General features: G+C 32.1%; 3 protein-coding genes across 3 annotated transcripts in view; 1 reads left to right on the plus strand and 2 right to left on the minus strand.

Moving 5' to 3' along the window:
• Positions 1–364: 364 nt before the first annotated feature.
• On the minus strand, positions 365–3976 carry LOC100251581 (rhamnogalacturonan I rhamnosyltransferase 1). The gene is made up of 8 exons (XM_002278262.5): positions 3198–3976; positions 2760–2827; positions 2537–2625; positions 2256–2421; positions 1866–2155; positions 1562–1766; positions 1324–1481; positions 365–932 (listed from the first exon to the last, which is right to left on the minus strand). Exons 1-8 carry the CDS (start codon positions 3472–3474, stop codon positions 695–697), a joined length of 1491 nt encoding a protein of 496 aa, XP_002278298.1. The 5' UTR covers positions 3475–3976; the 3' UTR covers positions 365–694.
• Positions 3977–16981: 13005 nt separating this feature from the next.
• On the plus strand, positions 16982–23486 carry LOC100261745 (uncharacterized). The gene is made up of 4 exons (XM_002281696.5): positions 16982–17216; positions 17419–17526; positions 22803–22877; positions 23100–23486. Exons 1-4 carry the CDS (start codon positions 17083–17085, stop codon positions 23329–23331), a joined length of 549 nt encoding a protein of 182 aa, XP_002281732.1. The 5' UTR covers positions 16982–17082; the 3' UTR covers positions 23332–23486.
• A 433-nt stretch (positions 23487–23919) lies between these two features.
• LOC100256705 (auxin transport protein BIG) overlaps positions 23920–25035 on the minus strand; it is a 33689-nt gene continuing 32573 nt past the window's right edge. Inside the window, exon 14 of the mRNA XM_010662263.3 lies at positions 23920–24927. Coding sequence (XP_010660565.1) covers positions 24097–24927 — 831 coding nt within the window. The 3' untranslated portion in view covers positions 23920–24096. The remainder of the gene's footprint in view (positions 24928–25035) is intronic.

Raw genomic sequence — 25035 nt, forward strand, 5'->3', positions numbered from 1 at the left:
GGAAGTGGTAAACAGCACACATCCACCCAGTCCCACAACCCCATCAATGGTGGAGGTAATAAGAGTTTCCTGGTAGTGGAAGGGGGCTTCTTGGATCAAGCTTTTCTTGGATCACTCATTTTTGCTCGAGAACCTCCCCTAACTTGATGGTTTCTTCTTGGATCACTCATTACCTCTAAAACCAAGTCCCAAAGGCTGGCTAGGGCCTGAAAAAGACTCGGTCATTGTGTTTCAGGCAAATCACGCCCTGTGGGCAATCATTTTTGAATCATATAATAACATTGATTCTGGATGACGCTATATTTAGAATAAATCAGGTATTGTGAATTTTGACGTGTATGACAACAAAAATAATGAAAGAAACTTGACGAAAAAAGCCTCGACTGGGAACAATATCTATTTGCATCCTTCTGATCTTTCTTTCTCTCTATACATGATCCTCATTATTTGAAAATGTAAAATATTGTGCATCATCATTCACATGCTTCTGATCATGTGAAGAACATCCCGGGAGCATAGATCCCACGTGTCCCAACCCAATTTTACCTAGGGAACATATTCCCTGCCCATTTTCTAAACCCTAGTGGGCAAAAAAAAAAAACAAGAAAACAAAGAAATGAACTTGGAAAAATACATAAAAGAAGCAAATATACTCAGGAAAGCCATCACTTTGGAGCAATAGGAATCATGTACTTCATAATGGTTCATCTAACAGTTGCAAACACTCGTGCGGATTGGAATAGAAATAATCTTCTTCCTTTGGTCTATCTGGGATCACAACCCGTCTGCTGGGGCTCCCCACGCGGTATGCATGAGCTTCCTTAACAGTAGAGGAGAACTCATCCCAGCTCAATGACCCATTCTTGTATTCATCTACTAAATTGACGAGAAGCCTTCTGTCCAATTGGATGGTCTTCTTGAAGCCTAAGAATCTGAAAGCATAGAAACACGGTAATATAGTCTCAGATGGAATTCCTCATTAACTTCGATTGGATTTTGGCTCTTCACAAGAATGACGAAAATGAAAGGAATTCCTAAAATTGATACCCTCCCAATCCCCCAAGGGTTCTTCTCCTAAGAAACCATGGAATTGGTTAGAAACGCCTACTCGTCACCAAGTTTAGTACAGTTCGGGCAATATAGAAGTTGATGACAAGGTTAAATCTTTGAATTTTCTATTTTTAATGCCAAGAAAGAAAATTAAAATTTGCAGCCCATCCAGTATCCCCCTATGCCAGTTATCCTGAAAGCACTATGTCAAGTAGAGAAAATTGGATCAGAAAGAGATGAGAAATGACGCAAGTGCTGCCAGAAATATAGTACCTGCGGTGGCCTTCAACAACTTTAGCCATGTTTCCATCATACGTTGGAACAAAAATATCACTCTCCAGGGAGACAAGATAATCCAATGCTGCCATCTGGGATGTGTGGTTCTGGAAAAACCTTAAGTCTGAGGGTTCCAAAAGTGTCTCCTTTCGAACCTGGTCCATAAAATCAAGGCAAATTATTATGGCATCCCCAAATATTAATATCTAAAGCATGCTTCTTCCATTTTACTGACCAAATTAGGAAAAGCTGTTGCCAAAGTTGCCATTCTTCTTTCTCCACCATATATTTGTCCAGCAGCAATATAAATTTGAACATTACGATCGATACCCAGTGCACTCAATATTAGACCAGTTTCCTCAGGTGTCAAAGGGCACAGGCCTTCTCTTCTTTTCACTTTGGAATCTATTATTTTTTCCTTCCACCAGGGGTAAGCATATCTAGGAATTGCAAATTGATAGAATCGGTAAAATGATGATGAATGAAAGTTAAAGTTCTGGACTAACTAGTGGTTTAGCAAAAAACTAAGCAAAAATCACCTCATTCTTGTTAATTCTTCTGCCTCCTTATCATTGCAACCATGAGTACAGCCAGAGAAAGCCAACATGTCCATTTCATATCTGAGATGAAGAACCAGGAAAGGGCCCTTTTCCCTCAGAATCCTGACAACCCTTCTGCCCAATTCCTCTATCTGGGAAGTGAATCTCAGAGCATTAAAATTTACTCGGCAGCGCAACTTCTGAATCTCTAATGGCAGCCCATTATTAGCAAGACGAGCATCGGTTTTATTCAAATGTACAACTTTGTGCTTTTGCACCAGAGGAAGAATCTGTTTGCAAAGCATTATTAAAATTTAGTTCATTACTGTGACTATAAGCCGTATAAGAGAAGTAAAAGGCTATAGTCCTAGATTCTTGACGTAAACCAACCTGATGCAGGTAGTAGGAAATGTTAGACCAACTAACAGGTGGCAATGAATAAAACATTCCCAACTCAACTCTTGTCTTCAGCCTGGGTGGTAGCTCTTTCAATATCCGAACTTCGTCTCTCAATGATGCGATGAAGTGATCAATGTCAAAAATGTCTTGGAACTCACTGCCATCATAGGAAACAGTCTTAAGAACTAAGAACATTTCTCGGAAAATGATGATGCTAAGAAAGAAATAATCTATCCATGCCTCAAAGAGTATGGCATGCCTAATTAACCTACCTTGGATCAGCCCAAAAGGAGGCTTTATCCAACTCTGGAACAATTAGAGTGACATTCAAAAATCTGGCAATAGCAACCATATCACAGATCTGCAAAATAGACACATAAGTGAGCAAGACAAAGTGGCAGATGGCACAGCAACAAGCAATAGGACAGAATCCAGAGACAAAAGCACTGTCTATAATTATGACAATTATAGCAAATGTAGCTTGTAGAAACTCACTGCTGCTCGCATTTGGTTCAGACCTCCATTGCAAGAAATCATAAGATAGCCATTATTCTTATAAACCCCTGCAAACAACATTTACCGCAATCAGGATTGACTGAGAGGATTGGAATCTCTCTATCTATGAAATAATACAAACACATAAATCAATCCCATCACAAAATCAAGAGCATTAGACATCTAAAATCAATAAAGAATGACCTCAAACAACAAGACAGATAAAATCACATAGAAGCAGAGGAATGCAAAATCCGCTTCTTATGAAGAAGAGAAGAGGAAAAAAAAAGAAAAAGAATCACAATTCGCCTGTAGAATCCAGCAACGAAGGAGGACAACTACACAATTTCGAAGAATACCAGAGCAAGTCAATTCCAACCAAATGGCAATCAAGAGTTTTAAGTGATCCACATAAAAAAAATTGAACCCAAAACCTACTTTTTGGTGGAAGAACAAGCTTGGGCGGAGCCGGAGACAATTGCAGAGACGAAGACAAATCGGAGTGAGAGAAACAAGAAGGCCAGCCCTTCAACAACCTGGGTCCCCAAGTCTCCTCCAATGCCATCAACTGCACAACACAAGTCCAGACCAACACACTGGTCATCCCCCTCATCATCCACACCTTCATTCTCGACCTACACACCATCACATTCTTCAACTTCTCCACTCTACTTTTGGCCCCCATTTCCCACTCCAGCTCCTCCACTCTGCACATCCTCACTCGTCACCCCATCACTACACTACAACCCTCAACGCCGATATCAACATTCACCATTATTATTATCATCCACCTACACCCACAAAAAATTACAAACAATGAACAAATAAATATTTTATTTCTCTCCCCGCTAGCCCACACGAGACGATTCTCGCACCCACCTCGGTCCTGTAAACGCCAATTCCCTCGATTCAATCAATCGTGTACTCTAAACCTGATAAACCTCAAAACAGAGTACCCTACAATGTCCCTTGTTTACACTCTCATTCACCTCCAAAATCATGAAAATTGTGAACAAGTTTTGACAGGAGTGCAAAGTGGAGGCGGCAGTGGATGGTAGGTCGCCGGTGGTTAGTCCAGATCCGGCGAGATTGGCCGGAAATGTGAGGGAAGAGGATGGTCGGAAAAAGGGAGAGCAGAGGAGAGCTCTGTGCGTTAATGCTAACTGAAAGCAGAAGTGGGTCGGTGTTTGCATTTACATTTGTGATGAGAGCCGTGAGGGAAGATCCCGTACTATTATGGTATCCTTTGTTTTAACTCTGGTTATATTTTTTAACCATGGTTAAGAAAAATACTATATTTGTAGAATCCCTATTATTTGGTTGAAAATTGAAATTTTTAATTACCATATTTTTTTCAAAAGGTTCTTTTATGATCTTCTTTAAATTCTTTTCAAAATTCGAACTATGGTTGCTTTTATTTTTTTTAATATAAAATATTTAAATTGGTATAAATTTAGAAAAATTAATTCAAAATGCACCAAATTTTGTTTCCAAACAATAAAAACAAGCAGTAAGATCAAGATATAAAATAATAAAATTAAAAGAGTAGATTATTATAATATTAATAAATAATTATTATAAAAAAATTGGTGAAATAGATGATAATAAATATAAAATCCATTAATAAGTTTAGTTACCTCCACCTTGTTTAGCATGAGATTTTAAGTCTCGGATGTTTACCATTTCATCACAAAGGCATATCTAGGAGTGAATTGTATTCCATGAAGAATTGAGACCTAACAATCATTAGGTAATATGCTCTTTTCTTATGTTTTTCTTCGTTCATGGTTCAATATTTTGATTGCTTAAAGGAATCACATCAATCTATCCCGAACTTGTTAGTTAAACAATACAGCGGTGATGATGTTGTAGGGAAGGTCTAAATAACAAAAAGAATAAATTTAGTCTTAGGAATCATTAAATTGCATAAATGATTATTACGTATGAAAATTCTTTAAATCGCAAGAATTTGTTTATCCCAAGATTGATTGATTGATTGGGCATCAATTATGACTTGAAGTGGGTTAAAAAAATGAGCTAAAAAGGCAATTATTTAAGCTCAAAAGGATAATTTTATTTTTACCTTATCCATTTTCTTCTTGACAAAATTAAAAAAGGAAAAATAGGAGATTTTTATTTTATATTTTTCCCACTTTTAGAGGAGTAAAATTAACTTGACAATGACCCTCTAATCTTTCAACCTTTACAACGCATAAGATGGTGTTAAAGAAAGACCAAAATCTGATGATTGGTTAGCTTTTGTTTTTATGCTTATAAAAATAATGAAGAACAAACAAAAAGAAAAATGGGGGATTATTAATATTATTCAAGATTTATCAAATGAGACAGAGATTAATCCTAGTTGATCAGAATCACATGATCCAGATCCGGACCACGGCACATGATGACCCCACCTTATGAAATCTTGTCACACACCAGAGCAAAATCTTGGTCTTAGGAACCTTTTTATATATATATATAATTTCATATTATATATATTTTATATGCTTGAGAAACTTTGGAAATAAAAAGGGCAGTTTCGGAAATATAGAAAGTAGACCAACCATTGGTGCTGCTACTCTGCCATGGCAGTAGACCCAGCTGGTCTGTACGTACAGACTCAACTTTTCCCACTTTTCATTTCTACTGTTTTCTTCATTTCACTGTTAAATAACTTAAATTGTGCCTTTTATTTATTTATTTTTATTTAATTTATCTGTTTTTTAATGTCATTTCATGTAACGTTATTGAGAGATTTATGAATATGAGTGACAAATTGGGATACACATAACCATTAAGGTAGAGGTGATAAGAAATAGTTTTACTTTATTAAGGCTATTTTTGCTTCCGGGGCGGGAATGGGGAGACAGGAAAAGTAAAAATAAAATAAAATGATAGATTTAAAATTAATAAATTATTTTTATATTTTTTTTATTTAATATTCTTTTTTTTTTTTCTTAGTATTTTCTAGGAATCAAACATAAAGTAATATTATCTCATTTGATCCTTGCCACATATCACAAAATAAATGCACTTGATTCATATATTTTTGTTCTTAAGGTTATGTTTGGTTTCTAAAAATTATTAAAAAAAAAAAAAAGTTAAGAAAAATGAATCTTCTTACTTGGTCTTATTATGAAAAATTGGAAAGAAAGTTAAACATTCTAAAATTAGTAAATTTTTTATATAATTTTAAAATTATTTAATATTTGTATAAAAAATTTAAATAAGTAAAATGAGTTTGAAGTAACATTTAAAAAAATTACTGACTTTAAATTTATTTATTTATTTTTGTTTTACTTTTTCTTTTCCTTTATTTTTCCTTTTTATTTTCTTTCTTTACATTTTTTTTTTCAAACTTTCCATGAATCAAACATAACCTAAATACAATGAAAATATTAGATATTTTTTGTTGTACTAAATTTTCTTTTTAATGTGATAACTTATTATCTTATTCATTTTTACCATGAAAAAATAATGATGGATTGTTGTGTAAGAGGTACCATTTACTTTCTTCTTAAATATAAGACTCAATATTTAAATTTTCTAAAGTGATTATAAAGGAGGAATATGAAAATCATATTTCAAAAAGGGAAAAGTGGGTTTTAATTCACATAAATTAATGAGTTCTCAAATAAAATGTAAATTAGATTTTTGAAAATTAATGTAAATTTAGGCAATAATTCTTCACATGATATTTAAATAATTATATTTTTCATAAATAAAAAAATTGATTAAATAATTAAATTATGGTTAAAAAAAGAACTAAAAAAGTATTTATAAAATATATTGTAAAGTGGTATTAATATACTAGTATTTAATAAATAAAAATTATTTTTATAAATTCAATAACATACATATAAAATTTTTTATTTATAAATTTTTAAATATTTATACTATTTTAATAACAAATATTGGAATGCTATATAACTTTTAACGTAAATAAATATCGAATATTGAAAAATAATATATATTTCATTTCAATTTTTTAATTCATTTTACAAACTAAACATAAGAATAATATATCATTTCATACCTCATTGTATATATTACCTAAAAATATTATGTTTATTGAATATAATATTGAAAAACATTTTATGTTGTTGAAAATTATATTTTAAGATATTTATTTTATATCCAATGAAATATGACATGCTATGATATAGATATCTTATCTTAGGATATAAATATCTTATTCTTTCAATTATTCCATGAGAGTGCTACGGTTTTCACCGTCATTGGGAATTCTCTTTTTAGTTCCTTATCAGCCATAATGCATTTTCTTAAGTGTTTTCCTTTCATGGCGATTTATTCCATTCAAGGCAATATGTAGCTTGCTTATTTACTAGCAATCTTTGGGATTACAGATATCCTAAAAGGAATATGTGGTTGAAATTAAGTATTTTTAAGGTATTGCTTATGGTTTCATGAGACATTTTTTTTCCCCATTTTATAAAATTTTCACAAATTTTTCCTTTCTTCTACTCTCCCTTGGTTTGTTTCTCTTTAATGTTGTAGTTTTGAAAATTTTTAGGATACTCGATGTTTATAGAACAAACAATCTCAATCGTTAAGAGCATATAGTGAAATCTAGATCGTTGAATGAGAGTTTGAGTACAAAATAAGGGACTCGTTACAAAGTAGAAAACCTATATTTTAGATTGACATGTAGCCAATAGCTTTTATTGTAATTCAACAACTCATCTAACCTCACTACCAAACCTTGTCACTCAAGGGGTATGTAAGGGAAAGAGAAGTTAAAAGAGTATGAAGCATTTCCCTTAAAAGGAAAATTTGCAATTAATCAACTGAATTATTAATATTTTTATGGCGTTGTAAGTTATGACAAAAAAAAAACTTGATTTTCCATATCCGGTAAATTTTCTTATCAAACAAACAAACATAAGTATTGTCATAAGTAAGAAGAATCCCATAATGAAAGATTTGAACTAGACCAATCCAACCCTCAATGGGATCCTAAAATTAAGAGATGGTCCAACCAAGAACTGGTCCTAGACCTCTTTTCTATTTTTCCTTTGAAGTTATACTTCAAATGGAATGGGGGATTCATGAACCACCATAGTAGGTTGATAAAGACGTGAGAGAGAGAATGGGTGGTCCCAACTCCCAAAGGTGACGAAAGCATAGGTGTTTGGGGCATTAGTTGGAACTTGGAAGAGAGGCAAGTGCCCGTGACTGTTTCTTTGTCATCTCTTTCACTACAAACCACTTGACCACTTCCCCCCATCTTTCTCATGTTCTCACTCTAATTTGTGACGTGCCCACTCATACCCACGTCTCTCTCTTTGCTTGTTTTCTTCCTTCAATTCATGAAATTGAGAACTGCAAGACTCATTATTTGTGAAAACCTAAACTTTCCTCTAAAGGCATTATGCCCTATCCCACATCTTACTTGCCCTCTCCAAGTATCCTAGTGCAAAAAGACACCTTGATTTATGATCACAACTTAGATTTAGTTGGACACGATTTTCTTTTCTTATTGAAAACTACTTCTTAATGGGTATTTCTTCAATCAATCACATCTTATTTATTTTATTTATCAATTTTTATGGCCCTTAAGACATTGCCCACAAGCTTAATATAAGGCTAACTACATGTATGGTTGTTGGAAAATACCCATTGGAGAGATTCTCATACAACTCTACACTCTCTGCATGTGCTACCTTACATTGATGGATGACATGGGTATCTCATCTTTACTTCTAAATACTTTCATTTATGGGAAAAACAAAATTCCCAAGATCTTGAACTTTCCCATGAAAAGGAAAAAGTGAGGGGGAAAAACTAAATGGGCAGCTCTATTTTAATACAATGGGCATCATGCATGGTTCTTGATCTGCATTATTTTGATGACTTCCAGTTCCAGCCAACTTTTGGATGAGTGCAGTTGGAATTTGGAAATAAATGGCCTAAAAATTGGGTCAGTGGTGTGATTATAACATAATGCAATGGTTGCACTTTGGTGTAAGTTGATGTGATATAAAGGCATATAAAAATTACTCAATATCAACATTGGTCCATGGGGGAGCCACTTAGTGCCCCACATCAATTTATGACCACTGTGGATACACCTAGTGCTAGAGGCTAACCTCAATGGAGCTACCATTTAGCCACAGTGTAATATACTAATATCGCAAATGTGTTGCATGTTTTATTTATTTATTTGCTTTAATTAATTGATTGGTTGTATTTATTGAATAAAGCATCAAAATTCCCTTCACTTATTTATTAAAAATCATATTTGTTTGAGATTAGAAGGGTGACTAGACTTATCCCATACCTCTCCAAAGGATGATGTATGTTATGTTTGGTAGCTATTTTTTAGAAAAAAAAAAAAGAAAATAAATTTGATAACTAAAAAGCTATTTTGTATTTTCTATTTTTAAGAAAAAAAAAATATTTAAAAAAAAAATTTAGTTGTTTTTATTTGTTTTTGGAGAACTATTTTAAAAATAATTATTAAAAATAAAGCTCTAAATATAAAAATTATTTTGAAAATATATTTAAAATTATTAAAAGTAGGCTTTTGTTTTACAAAACATCAAAGAATAATTTTCAAAAACCGTTCTTAAAAATTATTTTTTAAAAAAACAGTTAGCAACACATGGTCTAATCTCCTAAATTCATTTTTAGTTTGGAGGTAGATATTTATTTTTTAAGGTTTTCTTTCTTATTTTATTTTATTTTTTAAATAAAAATAAAATAAGTGATAATTTTAACTCAAATTAAATCAAGTTTTCAAAATTAAAATATTTTTCATACCATCGAATAGGAACACACATGAAAAATATCAACTAGCAAAATGTATTCTTTGTTTTTCATGATAAAATTTTATAAGAATTTGATGGAAATAACTGTGTGTATAACACTAATTCTAATATTTGATTTTAATAAATATTTACTAATAAAGTTAGAATCTTGGGTGCCTCTAAAATAGTTGATTGGGTGGGGTTTTTTGGAAGGTGGAGTGAGTTAATGAAATTTACAGGCATCTTAACTGTCACATGCCCCATTTTGATCTTCTCTAGCAATCTCAGCAGTTGCAGTTTCTGAATTGAAAAGGAAACTTCATGTTACTCACAGTTGTCACCTTAAATATTGTCATTTTTTTTTTTGGGAAAACACAAAAGGAAAAAAAAAATTCAAAATGAAAAAAAAAAAAAAACATGTAGCTTGTGATATTGAATGTAGGTAGAGAGCATGTCACCTGCCATACCAAAATTGATGAATAATCATTGTACTTGGTGAATTGGAAGAGCTATCAGAGGCCACTACTAATTGACAGATTAGTTGGTGACACTTGAAATTAAGCTTTAAATCACTTTCTAATTACTAGTGATGTGTGGCCTGGTTCCTCACTTGTTCTCTTCTTCTACCCTATCATTAATATGCATTAAGTAAAAAGGAGCTTGAATTTTGATTACAAAATTAAAATAAATAACTAAAATAAAAGAAGCTTAATTATTTCTTATTTTAGGAATATAATTTTTAGACTTCAGAGTTGCAAAATAAAATATTTTTATAGAATAATAACCTAATTTTTTTCCATTATTTTCAAAAACTTGTTCTTGATATAAAAATGAAAACACATCATTCTATAGGCACTTGAAAGAGGGAGAAAATAGTTCTAACATGTTCTTAAAGATTTGAAAGAAAGTTTTTACTTAACTTTTTTAGATTTGAAAGTTTGAAAAGAAAGTTTTTACTTAGTTTTTTCAAAGTTTTTATCAATGTTTTCATAATTGAACTGATCACAATTCACTTGTCTGATTAACAATTGAATTACGGTCGAATTGGTGAGATCATAAATATATATTTTATGTATTATTAAAATTATAAAAAAAATAAAAAATAAAAAAAATAAATTCTACTTAAATTTTCTCTCAAATTGTAAACAAAAGTAACAATTTTAATCACCATTCATTAATAAAAAAAATATATCATCAACCACTGTATTAATTTAAAGAATCAATCCTGAAATTTATTGTAGAAATTTCTTTCAGAAATTTACTTTTAAATAAAAAATTTATTTAAAATAAAAAAATAAAAAAATTAAACTTATTTAAAAATGGGAACACAATGTTTGATTTATTGATTGTTTCCAAAAAAATTATTTTATTTTCTAATGTTTTTAATGATTTTATAATTTATTTAAACTCAAATAAAATATTTTAGAAATAAAAATAAAAGAAAAATAAACTAATAAAGTAAACAAATATATAAAATCTAGACAAATGCTTCAATTATTTAAATGAAATTTCAATCAATATTGAGATTCTAATTCAATAAATCAATATGGAATAAAATTATAAAATATTAAATATTAAAAAAATTGCTAGATTTCAAAGTTGGAGATTTTAGATTTGGAATGTAGTGGATCCTCGTCGATGTGAGAGGCAGCGGCTCTGATGCCAGCTTCCGTGACCCACTGTTGGTTAAACTAGTCGGACCAGTCGGTTCAATCATGTTTTTAAAACCATGTTTTTTCCTTAATTCTTCTTCTTCTAAAAAAATTATTATTGTTTTATAACATGTTTAATATATTTAAATATAATATAAATATCAATAAAGTGAACAAATTTCATATTCTATAAGTTGGACAAATTAATATTCAAATGATGCAACTATCTATTTTTGAATTAAGTGCAAAAGAAGTAATTAATTTTATTTTGTTAAGGTTGAAGTTATCCCATATCGATTAAGAGAAAAAACCGGGGAGTTTTGTTATGTTATAAAAAGAGGTCTTTACCCCCTATACTATTCATCTTAGAAAAGTTTTTATATTCTCTCCTCCTCATTGAGAGTAAGGTTGAAATTTTGTTTTCATAATGGAAATCCCGATGAAGCTCTCTCCCTTTTGTTTCCTAATTAATTTGGGATGACTTCAGTATTTGACATATCTAAACTTTATTATAAATTTTATCTTAGCATTAAGAAATGGAGGAAGAATATTTATTTGCTTGATGCTTTAATCTCCTTCTAAAGGCTTGAAAATACAATTCGAACTAATAACAAATACTTAAACTTGTTGGAGATACTTCTACCTTAGAAGAAAGTTCCTCTATTTATAGAAAACTTTGAATATAACAGATACAAAATTTTGAATATAACAACATAACAAAATATACCAGTTGAAAGTGGGAGTTGAAGGTTTTTTATTTTTATTTTTATTGTTATTGTTATTTTATGTTATAAAATAAATTTGAAAGTAAAATTTTAATTTAAAATGAGAAAAAAAAATCTAAAAACTCCTTAGAGAGAAGTCATATTTTAAATAATATTTTGAGTTTTTTAATTACTCTACTTTGTAAAAAAAGTTGTGTTAATTTCCTAATATATAGAGGTATCTAAGAGGGAAATTTTTTGTACCATTTTTTTTCTTTTATTTGAGAATAGACTTTTTTTTTCCCATATTTGAGGGTAATTTTTTTCCCCTTGATGTGGAGGCTTTCTCATCCTCTTTTAGACCTAAAAAAAATAAGTATAACTATATTTCTCTCAAAATATAAAATAAGAAGAATTTATTTATTTTTATTTATTAATTCTTTTTTAGATACCAACAACAAAGCTCTCATATAATACATATTGAATATCAAAACTTGATATGGAAGGCTCCCAATTGGGACATTTTTTTTTTTAGAGTTTGACATCTATAGGCTTGTCATTAAGACTTGATTGGAAATTGGTGGTAAAAATCTTAATGGTCATTAAATAATAAGATTTAAACACCATCAATTTTAGGGTTTCACTAGTGATGAATGACAAAGTCTTGATATTTATTGAAAATTATACTTGAGATCTGTAAGCTCATAATTGAGAGTTCATCGAAGATCAAATATGAAAATTATCATTCAAGTAGACTCGTCATGATCATTGAGGTAGAGAGGAGGTAAAATGTCAACACTTAATGCAAATCAAATTGCATTGGAGTGCTAAATTAGAAATTCAACCATTTCGCAAATGACATAACTTTGATGTAAAGGTTGTTAGATTATGAGTCCTGATCAAATTGTACTAAATCCAACATGTAGTTGATTAGCACTTAATATATATTTGAGTGCATCAATGTGCTATAAAATTGACATCCAACCTATTAAGCATGATCATGATACAAAGTAGTGTTGAGATTTTAGCATTCCCAAAAGATTAGGTGTTATCCTTTCTCTTTTTCATAAATTGATATAACCTAATAGATATTGGTATCATAACTTTGACATCATATTGAAAATGAAACATTTTTTTTTTTTAATTTGTAAAAATATTCTAGGGAAAAGATCATAACATTTTTGAAGATGCAGTCAATGAATTTGACACTCAAAACATAACATGACATTGATATTAAAACGTTTTCACAATGTTGAAATTCAACATTAACATACATTGTCATGACATTAGTGGCAGGCTTGGATTTTGGCACTAATATAGAGTGTTCTGACATTAAGATATTGGTGTCATAACGTTGACATGAAGTCGGGTTTGACCTTGATCTGACTCTGGCTACTCCTGGATCACAAGCTCTCATTGATGATAGCTCCTGGTCTAAGCGTTACAGTCATGTTTACGGTCCCATTGTTCTACCCGGTACGTGTTGCTCCATATGATGCCGCTCCACAAGCAGCCGCTACTTAAGAAGTTGCTGAGGAGGAGGTTGAGATGCATGCCATGGAGCAGGATCCTCCAATCCAAGAGGTCGATTTTCCAGAGCCCTTTCTGAGAGGGTGTCATAGTAAAGGGCGTAGGGGATTATCTTATGCATCTATTCGCCCTGCTCCTCATTCAAATGCATTCTAGTTTTAGTGGGTTTTGGATTCTATGGATCAGCTCTACCTACAAGTGGATGCTTTGGGGACTCATGCTAACGACCATCATTGCACCCTGTCTACACAGATGGATGTTCAAGAGCGTGATATGGCTGCTTGCTTCTAGAGCCTTGAAAGATAGCTCACCACTCCTGCATCTTGGCTCATGTCCTAGGGTCCCTTGAGCTCTTCACCTCCACCACCATCGGATTAGGCCTCTTAGTTATTTATTTATTGATCCCTATTTGGTACACTGAAGCCATGTTATCTCAATTTCTTAGTGTCATTTTGTTTGCTTGGTTTGGATGTATGATCATCATTTCACTATTACTTGTAGCTAGAACCATGTCTACTATATATATGGATATTCGTTTTTGTGTTCTTCCATCTCTTTCTCAGTGTTTCTTTCTCTATTTATTATCTTTGTCATATTTTGCGACAAAAAGGGGGAGACAAGATCGATTTTGTTATGTTTTATTATCCATTGATATTTATTTGCATGCATGCCTTGCATTCTTGGCTTATATTTTCCTTCTTATCCTGATTTGATTGCATTGTTTATATATTTTCCCACATATTACTTTACCCACATGTATTTGTGTTTGGTGTGTGCACGTTATAGGTATTGAGATATTTTACATGTTTGGATGCATTGTATTGCCCTCTAGATGTGGTAGAATGAATTTCAGATGAGCGATATTAAGTGTTACGTACACTCCGTTTGTGAGTTTTGGCGGGTTTATGTAATATTGGTTTTGTTACAAAATTGCTAAAGAAGGAGATTGTCAGTGTATTACTGTCTATCGGGAATTTTGTTCCTTTCATTTTAGCATATGATTTTTTTAGATAATGATTTACTCTCTATTAAAGATTTGAAGTTATTGATTGATAAATTGGAATGTTACAGATAAGTCTAAAAAGGTATAAGTAAAGACAAATTAAATTAGAAAGGGGTAAGTGTTGGATTAGATGTTTAAAATGGAGCTAAAAAGTTTTTAAATTTATTTTTGAAATTACAAGGACGCTCAAGTACTTACTTAAGAGCTCAAACGCTTGAAGTGCTCAATTGTCCTTTAGTGAACTCGAGCGCTTGATTTTGGAATTGCCAGCTTTTGGCGATTCATGTTTAGCGAAGTTGAGATTTTATTTTTAGGGTAGATTTGTTATTCGATCCTTTAAGCCCTTGGGCCTATAGATACTCCACTTAAATTCCCATTCCTAAAAGCTCTCAAGAACATGTTGAACTAATTTTGGGTTATTGAAGAAAATTTGCATCCCCTTAAGAGTTGAGATGAGATTCACTAGAGCACTTGAGGTGTTGCATTGTGGATATGAATCTTGGTATAGATTTTGGAGAATAAGTCTTAGATAGTGTCAGTCAAATAATTATGTGCACTACGATTTCATATAGTGAATTATTTATTCGAGGTCCAAAACCCTATGATTTCTTAACTCTACACCTTGTATGGAGGTTTCCCACATAAAAAATCTTTTATCTTGTTTGTAATAGATTGTTTTCAATTATTTTCCATTCTCAAATGATTAATTGAATTGAAAATTTTAACTCTTATAGTAATTTTTTTTATAAAAGGTCCATTCACCTTCCTTTAGTGTTACCCTATTGAATTTCAGATTTTTAATTAATTTTAATTATATGAATTTTTTTTTATATTTTTAATGGTAAACTAAATATGAGAAAATCATTTTTTTTTTCTTATTACGATCCTAAAACACAAACATATCATAAAATTATAAAATAAAGTTTAGTTCACAACTTAGAAGATTCCAATTAACATTTCAATAACTTTAGGAGAGCCCAATTACATAAATATACTAGATTGATGATTCACTTTGTGGTAAATTATAATAATATTTTTTTATATTATCTCATATATTCATATTCAAAAGAAAAAAAAAGTCTAAATAATTACTTTGTTTATTTAAGAAATTCAATTTATAATAAATCCAAATTATTTTATAATTTTGAGTGCAAAAGAGGAATTCTAATTGGACTCCATTTATGTTGCTTTAAATAACTAAATAATATTCACATCAACTCTATCTATCTCTAGATGTTAATTTTAACTCTATTTCTTGCCCAACAATATTTTATTTTATTTTAGTTTTTAGGAATGGATAAGAAAATGTTTTTATAAAAATATTAGATATTTGATAAAATCTAGAAAATACTTTTAAATTTTGAAAAATCACTTATATTATTTTTCGAAGAAACACTTTATAATCGATTCTTCTAAAAACACTTTTTAAAAAAATATTTCTACTAAAAATACTTTTAATAAAAACACTTCCAAACACAATTTAAATACATTCTAATAGTTTTTTTTTGTTTTCTAAAGGTACTTTTCAATTTACTTAACCAAATGTATTTTTGGTTTAAAATTTTATAAAACTATTGTCTTTTTTTATTTTTAGAAGTTAATTGGCTTATAATTTTATTCTTTAAAACATTTTAAATATTCAATTCCAATAATAAGTCCAACTAATTAGTAATTTTTTATTTTATTTTTTCTTATAAATGTAAGAGATAAAATTTTTATGACTTATTGATATATTCTAAAACTTTTCATTAATTGTTTTTAAATATAATTTTTTATTTTAATTTTGTAAAAAACATACATTGTAAATTCAATTTATATAATGTAAACTAAATTTGATTCACATCTTATTAAAAAAAATTAATTACAAATAAATTTAAAAATAAATAGATTTTAATAAATATGAATATTAATAATATAAAATCATAATTATATATTTTTTATAAATATTATAAAATTATAGATATTGACATTAATTGATTTATTTGTGTTACTAACAAATAATAGTAATATGATTTTATAAATATTATAAAAATATGGATATTAACATCTTATAAAAGCATAATTAATTTATTTTGTTAAAACTAAAGAATAATTATTCAAAATTAATAATTACTAATATTATTCTATTTAAAATTAATATAAAACAAATAAAATTTATTTTTTTAAGGTCATTATATCCATACATTTATTATTCAATTTCGAGGATGACATTCTTGAATTATTTTATTTAATTTATAATTAATTAATTAGTTTTTTTTAAGTTTTAAATTATTTTTAAAAATTACAAGATTTATTAAAGAATTTAAAGCATTAATTACGTGTATTATTTTTTATAATCATTATATAAATATTTTGAATCTTAAATTATTAAACTTATTAATAAATTCAATATTTCTCTAATACAAAAATCAAAAGAAACAATTTTTACTTTGTTTTAATTTTTTTTTTATAAAGAACAACAACCAAATAATAGTATGACTTTTTTTAGTTTTTTCTTTCTTTTATGTTTTTATAACATTTGCTGATTTTTTTTTAAAAATTGTTTAAAGAAATAAATTGAAATGGGCCGTTGGACCATCTTTCTGGGCCCGGCCCAAGTAAACTGAAATCTTAGGGTTTAGTTCGGATTGTGGGATTGTCGGAATTAGGGTTTTTGGAGGAAGGATGAGGAAGCTCAAGTTCCATGAGAAGAAGCTTCTGAAGAAGGTGAATTTCCTAGAATGGAAGAGAGAAGGTGGTCACAGGGAAGCCCATGTTATGCACCGCTACCATGTCACGGGCCGAGACGATTACAAAAAGTAAACCCCAGTTTTTTCACTTTCTCAGTCTCTCTAAGTCCTAAAGATCAAATTTTCCGTCACTTTCTTATTGTTTTGAACTACTTTTATTCATTCTGAATCTGACGAAGTCTAGGTTTCTATGAATTGTTTAGTTAATTATTATTATTATTATTGATAGACAGTTAATTAATTAATTAATTAATTGTTGTTGGAAAAATAGATATTCGGGTTTGTGCCGGATGGTGCAAAAGCTTGTGAACATTTTGAAGCAGATGGACCCGAGAGATCCTTTCCGAATTGAGATGACTGACATGCTTTTGGAAAAACTGTAAGTTGCTGAGCCTCTTATTCTACATTTTTTAGCCAATCACTTTGTTGAAGTTTCGCATTTCGGCACTTGAAACATTCCTATTCGTGTTTCTGATTTGGTTTGATTTTAGTCCTCTTTTTTTTAATCTGTTCATCATTTCATACCTCAATTTTGTCATGGAAAAGATGAGAAATTTTGAAATGCGTCTTCTTGTTTTTTTGTGTTTTTTTTTTATTTTTAATTTTTAATTCTTGGAAAAGGAAAAAATTCAATTAACAAAATTTGGTTCATCAAATTTCCGGTAACCAAATATAGCCCAAAAGGAGGAGGAAAGAAAAAGTGAAGGAAAGTTAAAAAAATAAATTTAAAGTCAGATACCTCACCTGAAGTTCTTAACTCACTCAAAACTGAAATTATGTATTTGTTTTTTCTTTCAAGCTTTGTACGAATCTAGCCAACAATTTTCATAGAAAAACCCCACTTCTTTTTTTCCCCTTTTATATGAAAAAAAATAAAATCTCCATACCCATTTGAAATATTCCACCATTGAAAAATTGTAAAAATAAAAAATGAAAAATGAAAATTAGATGATTGCTAGAATAAATAAAAGAAGAGAAGAGACTGAAAGAGAAAGTATACAAGTTGAATATAAGAAGTTTAAGAAATAAGGACAATGTTGGAAGAGGGAAAATTGTGACTTTGCATATGCTTTTAGAATTTCTTTTGTAGGGGATTTTCCACCCCTAGGTCCTTGAGTTCATATTTGTAACCATTTTTAGATGTGCACTTCTAACAATATCTAGAGTAGATAGCTTTTTTCCAGCTTTTGGCCGAACCATGTAGTCATTGTGCTTGGATAGAGGATTTCTTGTCCTTCTTTGTACTTACTTAATTCGTGATAATACTGTAAAAAAAAATAAAAATAAATAAATAATCCATGAAGTTCTACCATTTTTTTAAGAGATTTGAAAACTTTAAAATTTTTCCATCAATTACCTGAATTCCCTAAATTCCAATCATCGGATTATAGGATTCCAAATCAGGCGCCCCCCCCCCCCCTCCCCCTCCTTTTCTTATTAAGTCTAGTTGAGTTATTAAGTCTAGGTGCCTCAATTAGGAAGTCTAAAAAAATAAAAAGATAAAAAATCCCTTCAAAACAAAGAAACATAAATAAAAATACTAAATAATAATTTTTTTTTTTAATTTTAAAATTAATATAATTTAAATCCTCATATATATATATATATATCATATAAAACTCTAACCACTTATATCTTACTTAAGAAGCCATGTGACTCCCCTTAATTTTATCCATAAGAGATTATATGGTTTATTAGGATAACCTCCTATTAACCACTTACATTTTATTTGAGGAGATTTGTGACTCCCCTAAACTTGTAACCATCAAGCCACTTTTATATTTTAGTGATGGTGAAACACTTATATTATTGTAATTAATATGGATAATTTTTTACCTACTTAAGTTGGTTATTTATGTGGTTTAAGGCCATTTTGGGCTTGAAAATTAACCTAATTATGAGTGAGCTCATTCTAGTTGAGAGGGTGGAGAACTTGGGGGAGTTAGTTCTTGTGTTGGGTTGCAAAGTGGGTGCACTCCCAACCTCCTATTTGGGCCTTCCTCTAGATGCCCCTCATAATTATGTGGCTGCTTGAGATGGGATGGAAGAGAGGTTTTGTAAAATATTGGCAATGTAGAAACAACAATATATTTCTAAATGGGAGAGACTAACATTGATTAGGAATACTCTTTCTAGTTTGCTGATCTACTTTATGTCTTTATTTCGGATGCTGAGGATGGTGAGGCTAAGGTTGGAGCAAATTCAATGGGATTTTCTTTGGGGAGGCATATCGTTAGAGAGAAAACCTCATCTAGTGAAGAGGCCATTTTTGTCTAGATAAGAGGAGAGCGAGTCTTGGAGTTAGATGTCTTTCTTTGCTCAAGAAGACAATTTTGTGCAAGTAGAATGGGAGCTTTGCAACATAAAAGGAGGTGCATCGGAAATGAATTATAAGCGGTAAATATGGGGAAGTTGAAGGGGGTAGGTGTTCTAAGGAAGTAAGTGATGGTATGGTTTTGGGTTATGGAAGACCATAAGAAAATTGTGGGAGATAGTTAATTGTAGAATTTTCTTCTCTGTGGGTAATGGGAGTAGGTTAAAGTTTTAGAAGGACAAATGTTGTGGTGATGAACCCATGAGTATTTCTTTTTCCCTCTCTTTTTGCCTTAGCTACTTCAAAAGAGGCTTGGGTGGTGAACTTGTGGTCTCACTCTAATGGAAGAGGTTGTTTTAGTTTGGAGATGGGAAGATTAGAGCCGTTCCCAATAGGTATTGTGTGGAATGCTTGGGTTCCACCTAAGGTGAGCTTTTTTGCTTGGGAAGCGACTTAGGGACAAGCTTTGACTCTTTATCAGTTACAATGGAAAGGTTGGTTTCTGACCAATGGATGTTTCTTGTGTCATACTCACGAGGAGTCAATTAACTATATTCTTTTGCATTGTAGCAAGCAAGGGTGTTATGACAACTTTTGTTTTCTCTTTTTGGTATCTCTTGGGTGATTTGCTTCCCTGTTATAAAGAGACTTTGTTATGTTGGCATGACACTTTTTTTGGGAGGAAGCCAAAAAAAGTTTGGGAAGCTACTTATTTATGCCTTATTTTGGATAATATAGATGGAGTGAAATAAAAGATTTTTTGAGAATGTGGAGTTCTCTAATCACAGATTGAAAGTATTGTTTCTATGTAGTTTGTTTTCTTGGTCCAAGTTGTTTATAGGTGAAAGATTGTTGTCCTATTTTGATTTCATTGATTGGTTGGGTGTGGTCTAAGGGAGGTAGTACTTTTTGTTTTTCCCTCCTTTTTTTGCGGTTGTTGTATACATCGTGTGTACTTTGGTACACTCCTTTTTTTGGTGCTTTTCAATACTATTGCCTTTTATCTATTAAAAAAAACATTAGTAATTTAAAAAAAATCCTAAACTTTATTAGTGAAATTATTGAATTACTAAATTATTGAGAAATTTTCAGTGAGATTCCTTTCTTTTGGTATTTTCATTGTTTAATATATATAAAGCAAGGAAGGATTGGAATCTTGTTAGTAGGATCTCTTTCTTGGTGGGTAATGGGTTGAGTGTGAAATATTGGAAGGATAAGTGGTGTGGGTATTCACCTTTTTATTTTTTATTTTTTTTTATTATTATTTTTTTTATAGATAAAGAAAAGATGTATATAAAGAAAAGAGGAGACACCAAAATAGTGCCCTCAGAGTATATAGGAAGTATACAAAAGAAGTCAAAATGCTCAAACTAAAGGGGGAGGGATAGAAATAAAAAACATCACCTGCCCTTACTTAGAGCCTAACCAATCAATGAAGCTTACAAGCGAAGAAGGGCTCAAAACTATAGACACCCTAATCCAAGACCAAAGGTTACATACAAAATAATTTTTCAATCTTTGGAGCAAAAGCTCCTCATTACCAAATCCTAACACATTCCTTTCCTTACATACTGTCCAAAATATACATAAGGGGATCATTTGCCAAGCCTCTTTACGAGCTTTATCCACAAACGACCCATGCCACCCAAGAAGAGTTTCCTTCATTGAACAAGAAAGAATTCAAGCCACACCAAGGAGGGAGAATAGTAGATTCTAAAGAACTCGAGTCTTTGCACAATGAAGAAGAAGATGATCCACCCTCTCTACTTTAGAGAGGCATAGAAAACACCTATTTGCCAAAAAGTGCCCCTTCCTTTGAAGAAGGTGTGGGTATGTGCGTGTCTTTTCCTTCTTTGCTTGGTTTACCCAACTCAAAGAAGGTGTGTGTGGAGATATTTGGAATTCCTCAGTTGAGAGAGGGGAAGGGGGGATGGGGGATGGAACCCTTCCTTCTCTAAACCTTTCAACAATTGGGAGGTGGATTGTGTGGAGAATTTTCTGGTGTGTTTGCATGGGAAGAGGGTGTATAAGGATGCAGAAGATAGGGTGCTTTGGATAGAGACAAAAAGTAGCAAGTTTATTGTTAAGTATCTTTACAATGCCTTAGAGCTAGACAACTCTGTTTCTTTCCTATTGAGAAGCATTTGGAACTTGTGGGTGCAGCCTAATGTTAGCTTTTTTGCTTGGGAGGCAACATGAGGAAAAGCTTTAACCTTGGTTCTAGTTCAAAAAAGAAGGTGGTCCTTAGCAAATAGATGTTATATGTGTTGGAAGGATGAAGAGACCATAGATCACCTCCTTATTCATTGTGTAAAAACAAGGGTTTTATGGGAGCTGATCTTTACTCTTTTTGGGGTGTCTTGTGTGCTTCCTTCGTCGGTAAGACAAACTCTATTGGGTTGGCATGGTTCGTTTGTGGGCAAAAAGCGCAAGAAGGTTTGGAGAGCAACTCTTTTATGCATCCTTTGGATGGTGTGGAAGGCAAGGATTAGAATGACCTTTGATGATATGCTTTTGATCCAAAGACTAAAAAGTTCTTTTGTATTCTTACTTTGGTCAAAGACAAAGTTGTTTATAGATGATTGTCCTCGGACTTTAGTTAGTTTCTTTGATTGGTTGGACTCTTGTTGAGGTTGTTTTAGCCCTTTCTGTTTTGGTTGATCTTCTCCTATTTAAGCCATTTTGGCGGTGGGTGTATAGGTCTTGTATACCTTGAGTCGTTCTTTTGGAACGTCTTTTTAATATATTTTCTTCTTTATCTATCAAATATAAATTGTTGAATTTGTTGAATGATAATGAGGGTTCCATTAATTGCTTTGAAAGTATGCCAATTTATTATTGGTTATTTTAATTCATAATTTTTGTCTCTACCATTGCCCATTGCAACTAAGCATTTTCACTCTTGAGTGAAAGTTAGATCTATTCGAGCCCAGAGACAGAGCAAAGAAAGCCTTAGAGATATAGATTAAGCAAAACTCAATTGGGGAGGGTGTTTGGAAGGTGTTTAACTTCACCTTTGTTCTTGAAAAGCTATATCTTAGTTGACCTTTGGTACATGGCCTGCATTGTGGCTGCATCTCATTGGCACTGATACCCATCAATCAGAATAATTTGTTTCCATGTTGTCTGATGAACTCTGCTCTAACTTTCTTATGGATGCTGCTGGTCAGAAAAGACGGTAGCAACATAAATTGTTAAATATCATAAGATTGTTGTTATATAGATTGAATGCAGGACCTATAATATTCTACATCTTCTTTGTTTCTTGTTTATATCTTTTGTCAGTTTAATGTACTTTCAGAGTTGTTTTGAGAGCTTATATATTTCCATGTCAATACCAGGTACAACATTGGTGTGATACCAACCAGAAAAAGCTTGGCACTGTGTGATCGCTTAGCGGTGTCATCCTTTTGTAGGTAAGTGAATTGGCTATAACAGTTACACGCACACATGTACTTTATATTTTCAAAATTATACTTTTTTTAAGATTCAAGACCATACTATCAAAAGTAGAAATCTCTTGCTGATCCTTCTGGGAAATCTTCATTCCTTTTATCCTGTATCAATTGGGTTGTGTGCTCCACTCTTGGTGCTAAATCTCTTGTTTTGCATGATTATTTGCTCATATGTTGTTGCAGGCGCAGGCTTTCAACTGTGTTGGTGCGATTGAAGTTTGCAGAGCACTTGAAAGAAGCTGTAACGTACATTGAGCAAGGACACATCCGGGTGGGTCCAGACACAGTGACTGACCCAGCATTTCTTGTGACGAGGAATTTGGAGGACTTTGTGACATGGGTAGATTCATCCAAGATTAAAAGAAAGGTGCTCCAGTACAATGAGAGGTTGGATGATTATGATGCCATGAACTGAACAACTTGAAAATGGAAGCTTTGATTTGGTATCTGATTGTTTTTACTGTAGCATTTTTTTTGTCTAATGATGACAGCAAAACGACTGCAAGTGGTGTATTGATGAAGGATATTTATTTTGCACATTGCCTAATATGCATTTTAATTTTGATGCCATTGGCCCGAGCTTGCTTTTACCTAGGAGAGTTGCATGGGTAGATTCATCCGAGCTTGTATCTCTTTTTTCTCCTGTATCTTTTCCTCTATTAATATACTTTTCTTCATTTTTGATCCAAAAAAAAGAGTACAATGGGAGGTGATTATGATGCCATGAACTGAACAACTCGAAAATGGGAGCTTTGGTTTGGCATCTGATTGTTTTTACTGTAGCAGTTTTTTTTCTCTAATGATGACCTGTAAGTGGTGTATTAATGAAGGATATGCATTGCCTAATGATTTTGATACTATTGGCCCGAGCTTGCTTATACCCTAGGAGACGATTAGTTTTTAGTACTTTTAACCTCCCCCAGCTCCCTCACCCTCACATATTTTCTTTAGTTCTGGGTTAGACAACCAATCCACTGATGAATACGGTAACAGTATGCAGAAATTAGTGCAGGAAAAACTTTTCATTGCCAAGGGAGCCATAAAGGTTCTACAGACTCAAATTTCAGTTTGTCACAGATTTTGAGGGGATGTCCCTGTCCGTGACAAAATGAGCACATAATCACGGCACATGGGTTAAAAAGTTACAACACAATCCATGCCCTTGATTCTATTTAATCTCTCAGCTTTTCCCTGCATTAATTGCAGCATGCACAAAGTCTTCACACTGGGTTAAACCACCGGCTAAAACATCAGATAAAACACCAATGATGTCAAAAGCCTCCTGCAAATCTGTGGCAGCGGTCACCTCGTCAAGCCATGACAGCAACTCCTTTGAAAACCCCACCATCTCCCTTACATTCAACAGCCTCTCCTTCATGACCATCTCCCAACCTTCCAAGTTTTTATTTTCTTCTCCTTCTATTTCAGTAGATCGTCCTTCTGCTTTGACGGATGACACATTTGCTGCCGATTTTTTTACCTTGAAAAACCGCTGCAGCTGCTCAATCAAGCCAGTGTAAACAAGCATGGGGCGGACAATGGCCAATAGATCATCACCACTCCCAGCTTCCGTGGTAGTGCTTCCACTTCCGCTGCTACTTCCTGATTCTGATCTTATAACAGCTGTTGGATTGGATGATGCACGGGATGTTGACCGGCCATGAGTGTGCTGCATGTATGCATGGTATATTCCACGCTGCAAGAAGGCACGTCGGTGCTGCAACCAGGAATCATAAGATTCTGAGAGAAGCGAGTTCACCATCATGAATTGGAATGTTTCTTCTGTACCAATGGAAGGTTGCATCCCAGGAGTGGAGGGTTTGGAATCAGATGAGGAAGAGGTCAAATATGTTGTTATGGTCTTGGCCATTGCCCGCTGGGTGATGTTTCCCTGATCAAAAAGGTGGCGAGCCATCTGAATCATGAAAAGGAGAAAGCGGGAGTTGCTTTCTCTTCCACCGCCTCTGCTCTCCAAGCTGAATGATGCACCTGTGGCAAATCGAGCCAGCATCTGTATAAAATACAAATCGAAAGATTATCAGGAGGGATCTAGTACAGTTTTGGGAATTTATATAACTGCATCTACTCTAAATACAAAATAAAATAGCCCTTAGCAACA

Source organism: Vitis vinifera, chromosome 14 (genome assembly GCF_030704535.1).
Source record: "Vitis vinifera cultivar Pinot Noir 40024 chromosome 14, ASM3070453v1".
In the NCBI taxonomy this organism is placed as follows: Eukaryota; Viridiplantae; Streptophyta; class Magnoliopsida; order Vitales; family Vitaceae; genus Vitis; species Vitis vinifera.